Consider the following 14,481-nt stretch of genomic DNA (forward strand, 5'->3'; position numbering starts at 1 on the left):
GTTGCTATGACAACACCTGGTTCTGTCTGAACTGAACTTTTCTCAAACCTTGACCTAACCAGTGTGTTTTTCTTATGGAAATGTTTTTCTTAAGCCATGTTAATGAAACTATGTGTTTACTTTAGAATTTGCCTTTCTTCAAAATGGTTCCACCTAAGACTAACTTTTGACTGCTAATGGTTCAACAAACCAGTATTCATATCAATTGTCTTATGGCTGGGGGATGACATACCTCATGCTATCATATTTTAAAAATGCATATTGTGGGAGAGGGGCCTGGTGAAACTCCGTCCGCCTTGAGGTGTCTCTCTTATCTGATTAATAACTTTCTAACAGACATAAAATAGCTTACTAAAACTAGCAGGGGGGGCACTCTCCGTCTCCCTTCTGATGTCTGTGTCAGAAGCTTTCTCTGTCCCTTTTTCACTTTAATAAAACTCTGCTATACAAAAGCTTTTGAGTGATCAAATGTGGTCCCTGGTCCCGAAGTTAAACCTTCTTGGGAGATCACAAATCCAATACCGTTCACCATAAGCTATCAATTGGATGGCATTACCAACTCAATGGACATGAGTTTGAGCAAGCTCTGGGAATTGGTGATGGACAGGGAAGCCTGGTGTGCTGCAGTCCATGGGTTCCCAAAGAGTCAGACATGACTGAGCAACCGAACAACAACGAAGGGCCTAATGTCTTAAGTGAAAGCCTTAGGAAGATCTTCAAGTCTTTTATCACTCTTATTCAATAAGTATTTTCATTTCAGTTTTTTTGTTTGTTTTTTGATTTTTACAGTGTTGTGTTGGTTTCTGCCATATAGCCACAGGAATCAGCCATAATTATACATATATCCCCTCTCTCTTGAGTCTTCCTCCCTTCCCTCCTGCCACCCCTCTAGGTCATTACAGAGTGCCAGAATGGGCTCCCTGTGTTATATACAGCAGCTTCTCACCAGCTATCCATTTTGCACATAGTAGTGTATATATGTTGATGTTACTTTCTCTGTTAGTCCCACCCTCTCCCTCCCCAAACTGTGTCCACAAGTCTGCCTTTCCATTCCTTTCCTTCAGTTTCTTCATATATGCATCCTATAGCTTCTATGTATTTTCAGAATCCAGTGCTGTCATTTACTTGGGTGCAAGTTCTATTCAAAATGTATTTGGCTCTGCTTGAGCAGGAACGTAAAATAAAAAATGCTGTACTTGGCAGTGTTGTGAAAATAGAATACCTATTCTTTGTATGTATTCTTGAGGATTTTAATATTGTGACAGTTTCATCATAGTAATTTTTAAAAGTATCTATTGTTGAACATCATTTCTTCCTAGTTGTCATGGAAATCATGGAAATTTCTTTTCATGACAGTTAACAACTGTATTTCAGTTATTGTTTCCAGATAGCATGAACGGGATGATGGCTGAGCATATAACATGTATTTCATCCTTTTCAAATTCTTGCTCACAAATTGCTTCTTCCTATCAGTATTCTTTCTTTTTTGTTGCCTATAAACTTTGCCTTCCTCTGTTTAATTTTTATAAATTCTAAAAATTATTTTTTATTTTTGGTTGTAGTGGGTCTTCATTGCTGTGCATAGGTTTTCTCTAGTTGCAGAGAGTAGGGGCTATGTTCTAGCTGTGGTGCACGGGCTTTGCGGTGCAGTGGCTTCTCTTGCTGCAGAGCACAGGCTCTAGAGTGTGTGGGCTCAGTAGTTGTGGTGCACAAGCTTAGTTGTTCCGCAGCATGTGGAATCTTCTCAGACCAAGGATTGAACTCAAGACCAGGGATCTACCTCATGTCCCCTGCATCGGCAGGTGGATTCTTATCCACCATATCACCAGGGTGAATCACTTTTGGGTTGTATAATAATCACTTTATTTTTTATACTTTTTGTTCAGAATACCATATAATATTGAATAATGTAGCCTTCTATTAAACTCACTAAAAATAACTTGTTAAAGTTATGAAAGAAAAAACCTATTGAGTGGTTATCTTATTTGGGAATTTACCTATTAACAAGAATTTAATATCTTGTTTCCTTCTAAAATTTTCAAATAATACTTACCTTTTTAAAATTTCTTTTTCCTTTTTAGACTTTTGAAGATTTTAAAAATGATAAGCAAGCTGTAGAATATCAACAACGTATTGTGGATATTTTGTTGAAGGTGAGTATTCCTAGAATGTCTTTGTATTGATATTTATATTTATAAAAGTGAATTACATTATAGCAAGTTCTAAAATAATCTTGTTTAATAAAGGAATATGTTGCAATCATTTAAAAATTTTATTATGATGCCTTTGTCTTCAGAAGCTAAAGTACTAATCATTCATTCAAAAAATATAATGTATCTCAGCTTTAGGCTGGATGTTGGATACAGAGTGCTACTCTTGAGAAATGCATATTGTGATAATTGCTATGTTAGTATGATTACATTTAGTAATGGAGGCTAACTTCAGAATGCTTTGAGAAAATAATGTTCTGAAGAGTCGCTTGTCTCATACTAGCATCACTGTGTTGCTAAGGTAGTGCCATATGTAGTTTTGCCATGGTACTGAGATGATGGGTAACTTAGGAAAGATTTGAGGCACACAGAGATAATCATCCCAATCTAAGTCCATCTGGATTCAATTGAAAACTATTTTGAGATTCATGCTGTTGCTAGTGAATGACTGTGGAGACAGATTCTTTTCCTGTCCATCTGTACAGCTTTACCCAGGCCAGTTTCTTCTTGTAGTTAAAAGCTTAGAGTTTTTATCCTGTTCATTTGACTATAAAATGGTAGTTTCTTCCTCTTAGCGACTTTAAATTATTTTGGAGAAGAGACCAAAATTGAAATATTTTCATTGTGTATAATATTGATTCATTAACTACATTTATAGTAGTTATTTATAATTTTCAAAGCTCATTTGTATACATGATCTCATTTGAGCTATTTATTAGCCTTGTAAAATAGGCAGTGATGAATATGAGAGCTCCCAAATAACATCAGTTTGATCTTGGTGGCTAGTATGGAGAATTTTCACTTAGGTTTCAAAATACCTTCCCAAATGGTCTTATCTTGTCCTTCTTTAATTTGTGATCTTACCTTTCTTCTAGGTAATATTCTTCTCTGGCTTCCCATTGGTGCAGTTGAAATTAAATTCTTCTGTGAGAGAAAGTTCAAAATAATAATAGTTTGTTGTGGAAATTTAATTTTCTCCTGTAAGTCTGGAGTGTAGGCAGCCTGGTCTAGTAGAGTGGGTTCACAAACTTGTCAAGGATGCACAACACTTCCATCTTACTGCTGTTGTTCTTAGGACATGGTTTGTATCTTTCGGTCCAAAATGACTGCTCAGGCTCCAGTATTACCTCTGCATTCTAACCAGCCTGAATGCAGAAAGAGATGAGGTAGAAAATATTCTCTTTTCTTTCAGAAAATTTCTTAGAAGTTGTGCACCGCAATTCTGCTTATATCATGTTGATTATCACTTAGCTAGGGAGACTGTGAAGTGTACTCTATATGGTGGGTGGCCACGTGTTTAGCTAAAAATGAAGAGCTCTGTTTCTAAATTAGATGAGAGGAACAGATGTTGGAGCACAAGTAGTAGTTTTTGCTATACCCATCTAAATTTTAACATGACATCCAAGATCCTTTTATACTTTCTGGCCCCTGACTACGTCTCTGTAACTGCTCCTCTCTCTGAAATTCTCTTCACCCCACCAGTCTGTATTACCAACTCCTCAACAATTTTTTTTGGCCATGCTGAGCAGCTTGTGGTTCTCAGTTCCTCGACCAGGGATTGAACCCGGGCCATAGCAATGAAAGCCTGGAATCCTAACCACTCGGCTACCGGGGAACTCCCTTCTCACCAATTTTAAATTGTTGGAATTCAGTGAACGCTGTGTCATCTTTTTTGGCTTATGTTCTTTGTGTGGGTTTTCTTTTATCCCATCGTGTGTTTTCCTTCACTTTCTCTGCCTGGCAAATTCCTAGCCACTCTCCGAGACAAAACTCAAATATCATCCATGAGAAACTCTTCAGAACCCTCTCTCACACTTCCAGTTTGATTTGTTGCCTTATCTCTGGGATCCTATAACACGTCACGCTACACTTGACACACTGTATGATATTTGTTTACATGTGTCTTTTCCTACCTGGAATGAGTTTCCTGTAGGTAGAGACTGTAAGGATGTGTTTTTGGTTTTTTTTTTGATCAGTATTTTAACATGTCCAGCACGATGCCTGCAACCTGGTAGGTGTTCAAGAAATGTTTGCAAGTTGATTGAATTAGAATTTAAGTTTTAAAACTGTACTAAGTTGGGAAAATGATCCTAATGAAGGAAATAAAACTCCATAAAGTACTTAAACTCTTACTCTTGGTGAATTATTGCTTTTGTATATTGTTTTTTTTAATTGAAGTATAGTTAATTTATAATATTGTGTTCATTTAGGTATGTAGCAAAGTGATTCAGATATATATATGTATATATATAAAAAATGCATGTGTGTATATATATATTTTCAGATTATTTTCCATGGTAGGTTATCACAAGATACTGAATATAATTCTCTGTGCTATACAGTAAATTCTTCTTGCTTATCTGTTTTATTATAGTAATTCGGTTTTTCTAAACTTTTTATTTTATATGGGACTGTAGCCAATTAAAGTGTTGTGATAGTGTCAGGTGAACAACAGAGGAACTCAGCCATAGGAACTCAGCCATACATATACATGTATCCATTCTCCCCAAACTCCCTTCCTATCCATGCTGCCACATAACATTGAGCAGAGTTCCCTGTGCTTATGTATAATGATTTGTATCTGTTAATCTTATACTCCTATTGACCCCTGCCTCCTCCTCTTCCCTACTAGTAACCATAAGTTTGTTTTCTGTATCTGTGAATCTCTTTCTATTATGTATATACATTCATTTGTATTATTTATTAAGTTCCACATGTAAGTGATACCATATGATATTTGTCTTTCTCTTTCTGAATTACTTCACTAAAGTATAATATTCTCTAGGTCCATCCACATTGCTGCAAATGGCATTATTTCATTCTTTTATTTATTTATTTTTGGCTGTGCTGGGTCTTCGTTGCTGCACAGGCTGTTCTCTAGTTGCGGCAAGCAGGAGCTACTCTCTAGCTCTGGTTGCATGGGCTTCTCTTTGCAGTAGCTTCTCTTATTGCAGAGCACGGTCTCTAGGGTGCACGGCTTCAGTAGTTGTGGCTCCTGGAACCTAGAGCACAGGCTCAGTAGTTGTGACACACGGACTTAATTGCTCCCTGGCATGTGGGATCCTCCTAGACCAGGGATCTAACCCATGTCTCCTGCTTTTGGCAGGCAGACTCTTCATCACTGAGCCACCAGGGAAGCCCTACTTCATTCTTTTTTATGGCTTAGTAATATTCCATTGTATATATGTAAACCACATATTCTAAAGCCATATATCTCTTGATGGACACTTAGGTTTCCTCCATGTCGTGGCTACTGTAAATAGTGCTGCTGTGCACATTGGGTGTATGTATCTTTTTGAACTAGAGTTTTCATCTGTACAGGCTTCCCTGGTGGCTCAGATGGTCAAATATCTGCTTGCGATGCAGGAGACCCAGGTTTGATCCCTGGGTTGGGAAGATCCCCTGGAGAAGGAAATGGCGACCCAATCCAGTATTCTTACCTGGAAAATTCCATGGACATAGGAGCTTGGTGGGCTTCAGTCCATGGGATCACAAAGAGTTGGGCACAACCGAGCAATTAACACTTATTTCTTTTTGGGATATATGTCCATGGGTAGGATTGCTGGATCATATGGTAGCTCTATTTTTAGTTTTTTTTAAAGGAACCTCCATACTGTTTTACATAGTGGCTGCGTCTTGTATATTATTTTGATAGCACTTACCTAGGGTCAGTGAAGAATGACCCTATCTCAAATGATAAGTTTCAGATTATTTTCTCATTTCCGGTGATAGAGTTGTAGTCATTTGTTGTTTTTCTGAGGGAGCACAGGCAAGGACCATAAAACAGGAGAGTGAGCATCAAACCTCAGGCATTATCTTGGGTTCTGAATGGCTGCAGGCATAGAGCGGGAAAGCTGTAAGTTTGTGACTTTGTATAAGATTGCCCAGAAAATTTTGTAAGCATGGTCTCTGAAATTGATCAGAGAGAAGAAATGGAAAGAAGCTAAAATTTCTGGGATAATACCTAGTTGGACACTTGCTGAGGTGGCAAGGGAATGGGGCTGTGAGTTAGAACTGTTTCCTTAGAAGACGTTTTTAGGAGCAGACCGCTAAAAGAGTAGTTTACACTTGTAGAGCAAAAGGAAGAGCTAAAAGCAGAGAAGAGGACTAGTTGGACCCTGAGGATTGAGTCCTAGGAAAGGACCCACACACGGAAAGGAAATAATGATTGGGTATTTTAAAGGTATAGAAAGCTCTTTGAATATTATAAATTGGAATTTAGATACACAGATTACAACTTGAAACATCCTCATAATCTAGTAATGATAATTATGCACTTGAACAAGCTGTGATTGCTGGACTAAGTAAAAGACAGGGGCAGTAAAAGACAGGGGCAAACTGCTTAGCGAAGTGAGAAAAGGCAGGCCAAAAACGGGGCCCCAAGGGAATGTTTTATCTTTGAAGGGAAAATGAAAGGAGAGAGTTTGTAGATGAGATGGGCTATTGTTCCCTAATTTGTTGTAGAATTGCCTCCTTAAATTCAGTTAGTTTAAAACAATGCCCGGTCTTCCTTCTCAGACTTCTGCCATCTCCCTCTTTGTTAGTAGCATTGTTCTCCTCCCTGCCTATCAGGCTCAAGACCTGTCATTTTTCATTTTTCCTTTAGCCACACGTTTCCACACATGTGAATACCTGCCCTGTCTCCTCTCTCTCTGCAGTGACTTTTGCACCTATTTCTCCTTTCCTGTTCATCACCACTGCATTGTTCTGAACTCCTCTGACTCTACCTTGGACCTCTGCAGTCCCATGCATCTTGTTCTCTATATCTTTATTTCTTGCTTCTGTTACTTTATCCTAAGCACTGCTGTTGGGGTAATTTTCCTAAGCATAGTGCTGATCACAATCGGCTCTCCTCATTGCACCTTTAGTAACTCATCCATTTTCTAACAAATAAATTCTGGATTCCTTAGAATGGCATTGGAGCCCTAAGTTTTTCTTTTGGTCTGATTTTTCCCTCCTCCTCATACATACTGCTGCATTCTAATGAAACATGGCATTTCTCCAGACAAACTTATATTTTCTTGTGTTCATGTTTTTGTCCCCACTCTTCCCCCTGCCTGGACTGCTCTTTCTCCTGACATTTCTTCCCCTGTCATGGATTCCACATGGGCTCTAAAGCTTAGTTTAGAGGCTACTTTTCTTTTTTTTGTTTCAAATTTTTTCTCTGATCAGTTGAACTAAATTTCCCCCACTGTGCTTCCATAGTCATTTGTTCCTTTATAAGTGCTGATCACATTATGCTTTTTATTTAAGATTTATTTACCTGTCTCACCTTGCTTTCTGGTTCACAATTCCCTTGAAGGCTTCTACCATAAGCATCTTAGGGGTACTCAGGAGATGAGACCTCACTTAAATCAGAGGAGAGATTATGACTTGATAACTGTGTGTGGTTGTAAAGAGCATGTTATATGAAACCATCTGTTCACTAAACTACTTATAGCCAAGGCAGAAGCCATTCACTTCATTGACTCATAGGCTGGCTGACTTCTTTTCTGGGATACCTTCACTCTCAAGTTGTCTTACCTTTAAACCTGAAAGCAGCTCCCTTCTTCCTGTGTTAGTGGACAGATTTTTAATAGGGTTACTTTAATTTTAGATTCTCTTTTAAGAATTCAAGAAGGAAACATGATTAATATTTTTTTTTTTTGGAAATCTACCTCTGACAATTCAGTTCTTATCCAATCTGTGCCTATAAATATGCCAGAAATCACTAAAATGCTTTCAGGGAGTGCAGGTAGCTTCTCTGAGTGGTGTTGAACTCAGTTGTCACACAGCCAATAAAAGAATCTTTTTATGAGTCCTTTGTACTGAGGCTTCCCCACCCCTGCCTCTAATTGTATATTTTTCTGTGTCAAACCAGATGGTATGTTGAATAAATGATCTCTTTTGCTCATAGGTTATGGTGGAGAATTCAGATTTTACGCCCTCACAAGTAGGGTGTCTCTTTACCTTCCTTGCCCGGCAGCTTGCAAAGCCTGACAACACCTTATTTGTAAACAGAACCCTTTTTGATCAGGTGAGGGTCTTTAACCATAAGAAGTAGAATTGTTTTTATTCACTATTTGTAGAAAAATTCATTGGATCACGTGGTTTCTTAATAGAATAACCTACCAGGTAAGTGTCCTATGAGGTAGAGGCTTGTTCATCTTTCAGTTTGGATCTAAATTAGCTTTTGTTTTTTAGTGTTGTGTTTGGATAGGATGACTGTTCAGTAACTTGGTGTCATGGGAGTATGATTTGTGGAGATTGGTTTATAGAGATTGTTTTCCCAATTATTCTGTTCTAAATTTGCCTAGAATTTTTGACTTAAGAATTTTTCAATTTAATAATTACCCATCTCATTGGTAGTAAGACTAGGATGTTGATCATCTGGAAGAGAGATTACTTTTAGAAAATCTGAATTTACTTACTAACCACTCTGAAGGTATTTCCAAATCCCAGTTAAATATCTTCTACAAAGCCACAGGTGACAAAGAAAATACTCTTTACCTGGAGAAAGTTGCTAATAATGACCAGCATTTATTGAGCACTTCATAGTACCATGCTGTGCTTCAGAGTTTTACATGTATGTATTAACTCAGTACTCCCAGTACCTCTGAACTTGGTATAGTTGTTACTCCTGTTTTGCAGATGAGGAAGCTAAAGCCTGGAGAGGTTAAGTCACTCATCCAAGTCACTTAATAAGTGTTATTACCAGCAATAAATGTTGTTATTAAGTATTAATAAGGTTAGGATTTAAATTCAAGTGGCCTGATTCCAAAGTCCATACTTAGCTTGGTCCATGGTATTGGGGATCTTAAGGTATATATATGATGTCAGATTCTAGTCCTGTTTCTAAATAGTAAAGAAATGTGTTTAAGATATATTAAATTGTTAGCATAACTGAGCCTGCTGTATCATATATTGGGCTGACCAGTTGGGAAGATACCATATCCCTATGGTGTTTGTTGAGCTGTGTGTGAATGAATTGGTGATATAGAAAGAGTAATTATGGTTTTCCTTATGGCATGCATGCTGGTATCCAATTTAAAAATACCTTTTCTTTGACCAGGTCCTTGAATTCCTTTGTAGTCCTGACGATGACTCCCGACACTCTGAAAGACAGCAGGTATGAACTGCTAGAACTCATCTTGCTAAAGAATGGGAAAGAAGACAGAGTAAACCAGAAAGAACCTTCTGTACTAGACCTTACAAGATGTAAGGGTAGAAGGATTTATGTCTAACCCTAATACTATGTGAGATAATGGCAACCAGGAAATAGTGTGGATGGTTGTTAGTTTGAGCCTCAGTGAAACTATTAATAAATTTGTAGGCAGACTGCACCTGTCTTGCAATCATTGTGACATCAAAAGAGAATATAAACTTTATCCTTCTCCTTTATGAACAATAGTTGGCACCTATTATATGCTTCTGTCTGCCAGCATCATTAAGTTAGTAACCACACCTAGTTGCTATGGTCATGAACCAGAAACACGTCAAGATCTTGAGTACTGGAACACTCAGCTTTTGGGAGTGCCCTGTGGTCCCACTGCACTAGTGCTCACCATTTCTGGAGACTGGCATCTGTCTCCTTCAGTCAGTTCAGTCGCTCAGTTGTGTCCAACTCTTTGCGACCCCATAGACTGCAACACACTAGGCTTCCCTGTCTGTCACCAACTCCCGGAGCTTACCCAAACTCACGTCCATTGAGTCAGTGGTGCCATCCAACCATCTCATCTTATGTCGTCCCCTTCTCACCCCGCCTTCAGTCTTTCCCATCATAGGGTCTTTTCCAATGAATCAGTTCTTCACATCAGGTGGCCAAAGTATTGGAGCTTCAGCTTCACTGTCAGTCCTTCCATTGAATATTCAAGACTAATTTCATTTAGGACTGACTGGTTGGATCTTCTTACAGTCCAAGGGACCCTCAAGAGTCTTCTCCAACACCACAGTTCAAAAGCATCAATTCTTGAGTGCTCAGCTTTCTTCACAGTCCAACTCTCACATCCATACACGACTACTGGAAAAACCATAACCGTGACTAGACAGACCTTTGTTGCAAAGTAATGTCTCTGCTTTTTAATATGCTGTCTAGGTTGGTCACGGCTTTTTTTTTCAAGGGGCACGCATCTTTTAATTTCATGGCTCCAGTCACCATCTGCAGTGATTTTGGAGCCCAAGAAAATAAAGTCTCTCACTGTTCCCATTGTTTCCCCATCTATTTGCCATGAAATGATGGGACTGGATGCCATGATCTTAGTTTTCTGAATGTTGAGTTTTAAGCCAACTTTTTCACTCCCCTCTTTCACTTTCATCAAGAGGCTCTTTAGTTTTTCTTCGCTTTCTGCCATAAGGGTGGTGTCATCTGCATATCTGAGGTTATTGATATTTCTCCTGGCCATCCTGATTCCAACTTGTGCTTTATCCAGCCCGGCATTTCACTGGATGTACTCTGCATATAAGTTAAATAAGCAAGGTGACAATATACAACCTTGATGTACTCCTTTCCCTATTTGGAACCAGTCTGTTGTTCCATGTCCAATTCTAACTGTTTTCTTCTTGACCTGCATACAGATTTCTCAGGAGGCAGGTCAGGTGGTCTAGTATTCCCGTCTCTCTCAGAATTTTCCACAGTTTGTTGTAATCCACACAGTCAAAGGCTTTGGTGTAGTCAATAAAGCAGAAGTAGATGTTTTTATGGAACTCGCTTGCGTTTTCAGTGCTCCGACGGATGTTGGAAATGTAATTTCTGGTTCCTCTGCCTTTTCTAAATCCAGCTTGAACATCTGGAAGTTCATGTACTGTTGAAGCCTGGCTTGGAGAAGTTGGAGCATTACTTTGCTAGTGTGTGAGATGAGTGCAGTTGTATGGTCATTTGAACATTCTTTGGCATTGCATTTCTTTGGGATTGGAATGAAAACCGACTTTTTCTAGTCTTGTGGCCACTGCCGAGTTTTCCAGATTTGCTGGCATGTTGAGTGCAGCACCTTCACAGCATCATTTTTGAGGATTTGAAATAGCACAACTGGAATTCCATCACCTCCATTAGCTTTGTTCGTAGTGATGCTTCCTATGGCCCACTTGACTTCACATTCCAGGATGTCTGGCTCTAGGTGAGTGATCACACCATCGTGATTATCTGAGTCATGATGATCTTTTTTGTACAATTCTTCTGTGTATTTTTGCCACCTCTTCTTAATATCTTCTGCTTCTGTTAGGGTCATACCATCTGTCCTTTATTGAGCCCAGCTTTGCATGAAATGTTCCCTTGGTATCTCTAATTTTCTTGAAGAGATCTCTAGTCTTTCCCATTCTGTTGTTTTCCTCTATTTCTTTGCACTGATAACTGAGGAAGGCTTTCTTATCTCTCCTTGCCATTCTTTGGAACTCTGCAATCAAATGGGTGTATCTTTCTTTTTCTCCTTTGCCTTTAGCTTCTCTTCTTTTCTCAGCTATTTGTAAGGCCTCCTCAGACAACCATTTTGCCTTTTTGCATTACTTTTCCTTGGGGATAGTTTTGATCACTGCCTCCTGTACATTGTCATGAACCTCCATCCATAGTTCTTCAGGCACTCTGTTTATCAGGTCTAATCTCTTGAATTTATTTGTCACTTCCACTGTATAATCGTAAGGGTTTTGATTTAGGTCATACCTGAATGGTCCATTGGTTTTCCCTACTTTCTTCAATCTAAGCCTGAATTTTGCAATAAGGAGTTCGTAATTTGAGTCACAGTCAGCTCCCATTCTTGTTTTTGCTGACTGTATAGAGCTTCTCCATCTTTGGCTGTAAAGAAGATAATCAATCTGATTTTGGTATTGACCATCTGGTGATGTCCATGTGTAGAATATTCTGTTGTGTTGTTGGAAGAGGATGTTTGCTATGATCAGTGTGTTCTCTTGGCAAACCTCTGTTAGCCTTTGACCTGCTTCGTTTTGTACTCCAAGGCCAAATTTGCCTGTTACGTCAGGTATCTCTTGACTTCCTACTTTTGCTTTCCAGTCCCCTATAATGAAAAGGACATCTTTTTTGGGTGTTAGTTCTAGAAGGTCTTATAGGTCTTCATAGAACTGTTCAACTTCAGCTTCTTCAGCATTAGTAGTCAGGGCATAGACTTGGATTACTGTGTTATTGAATGGTTTGCCTTGGAAACAAACAGAGATCATTCTGTCATTTTGAGACTGCATCCAAGATACTGTATTTTGTTTACTAAGTTTGTTTACTATATGGCTACTCCATTTCTTCTAAGGGATTCTTGCCCACAGTAGTAGATATAATGGTCATCTGAGTTGTATTCACCCATTCCACTCCATTTTAGTTCGCTGATTCCTAAAATGTCAATGTTCACTCTTGCCATCTCCAGGTTTGACCACTTCAATTTGCTTCTGATTCATGAACTTAACATTCCAGGTGCCTATCCGATATTGCTCTTTACAGCTTCGGACTTTGCTTCTATCACCAGTCACACCCACAAGCGGGTGTTGTTTTTGCTTTGGCTCCGTCTCTTCATTCTTTCTGGAGTTATTTTTCCACTGATCTCCTGTAGCATATTGGGCACCTACCAACCTGGGGAGTTCATCTTTCAGTGTCCTATCTTTGCCTTTTCATACTGTTCATGGGGTTCTCAAGGCAAGAATACTGAAGTGGTTTGCCATTCCCTTCTCCACTGGACCATGTTTTGTCAGAACCCTCCACCATGAATCCGTATATCCCCCCACTAATCACTGTGAGAAAAAAACTGATCACCACTTCTTTCTACTTAGCCATTTGCTTGAGGGTCCTTTCTAGGAGTAGGGTTTCTTAAAAGCTTAGCCACTGTAATTGTGAGCACTAGGACAGTCTGTTTATAACTGATGACAAAATTTTGTCAGATAAGTAAGCTACAAAAATTAAGTACTTTGGGAGCTATGCTGATTTTTTTTATGGTAACATATTCCCAGCTGGAAGTTGAGACTCAGATAAAGAACATAGGAACACAATAGTGAACCCTTTCTCTGCACAGCTGTGGCCCCATGACTGCTGCAGACTATCTTAGGAAAGAGAACAGCTGCTAAAATTTTGATTGTCTCTTAAATTATGCTGAATACAAACAGTAATGTGGGTCCCTCATTTTGCCTCTATTTTTTTATTGGCAGGAAAAGTGAATCATGTTATTCATGGTATTGCTATATAAAATGATAAAAACTTTTTATATAAATTACTAAATAAAACAGAAATAAAAACCAAACCTAAATGTAAAAGCCAAACCTTTAAAAGTAATCATAGTTAGTAATCTGTTATTGGGAATCCTTTTTGAGATTACCTGGGGATTTTTTTCCCCCACTCATTTTAGAAAATAGAAAACTGATGATGTAAATTGCTCAAGGTCATAACTAGAATTAGAGCTCAGTTCCTTCCCTTCTAATCCAGCAGTCTTTCTCTTATACTGTTTTTTGTATATCAAAATTTTGTACTGATGTGAATGTTGATTGATACTTTCATTTATTAAAATGAATAAGATGGAAGTGCAGTAATGAAAGCCTGTCAGAACTTCACTCATTGATCAGTGTTGTGACTTCTTTGCTGAATTGGATAACAGTTTTCTAATACTGGAAAAATGATTCCTTAATTTTTTTGTGCTATTTTCAGTGTAATGACTCTGACACACACACTTTTAAGTTTGATTCTCTTATTAACTTTATCTCCATCAATATCTTATCCAGATATTGGCACAGTTTTTCTGTAAACGGCCAGAGAGTAAATATTTTAGGCTTTATGAGTCATATATAGTCTCTGTCACATACTCTTTGTTTGTTTTATAATCCTTTAAAAATGTAACAAGCCCTGATTTATAGCATTTATTAATTTCCATGGTGTAAGTATTCCCATTGTAGCTGATTTCAACCTTCCGGCATGATATCATGTTGCACATGGAGTTGGGGAGCGATGTACCGTAACACACCCTTACATAATATTTCCACCATACAGATAAAGTGAAAGTGTTAATCGTTCAATTGTGTCTGACTCTTTGCAACCCCGTGGACTGTAGCCTCCCAGGCTCCTCTGTCCATGGAATTCTCCAGGCAAGGATACTGGAGTGGATTGCCAGTTACTACTCCAGGGGATCTTCCTGACTCAGGGATTGAACCTGGGTCTCCTGCATTGCAGGCAGATTCTTTACCATTTGAGCCATCAGGGAAGCCCACCATGCAATAAGGCTACAGTCTCTAACCTGGAGAGCATACACAGTAAAATATAGTAAAATACTTAGGAAGTGATGAGTTTGGGTATTACCTTTGTTTTTAATTTATTTAA

General features: G+C 38.6%; 1 protein-coding gene across 50 annotated transcripts in view; it reads left to right on the forward strand.

Annotated features, from left to right (window-relative positions):
- The window catches only part of VPS8 (VPS8 subunit of CORVET complex), a 378,806-nt gene that overhangs the window by 220,054 nt on the left and 144,271 nt on the right, over nt 1-14,481 (forward strand). For all 50 annotated transcript variants that reach the window (XM_081571329.1, XM_081571349.1, XM_081571332.1 and 47 more), the window contains 3 exons: nt 2,082-2,153; nt 8,107-8,226; nt 9,262-9,318. In XM_081571329.1, coding sequence (XP_081427455.1) covers nt 2,082-2,153; nt 8,107-8,226; nt 9,262-9,318 — 249 coding nt within the window. The remainder of the gene's footprint in view (nt 1-2,081; nt 2,154-8,106; nt 8,227-9,261; nt 9,319-14,481) is intronic.

The sequence above is a fragment of the Giraffa tippelskirchi genome, chromosome 2, assembly GCF_054371585.1.
Source record: "Giraffa tippelskirchi isolate mGirTip1 chromosome 2, T2T-mGirTip1v1.2.pri, whole genome shotgun sequence".
NCBI classification, from domain to species: Eukaryota; Metazoa; Chordata; class Mammalia; order Artiodactyla; family Giraffidae; genus Giraffa; species Giraffa tippelskirchi.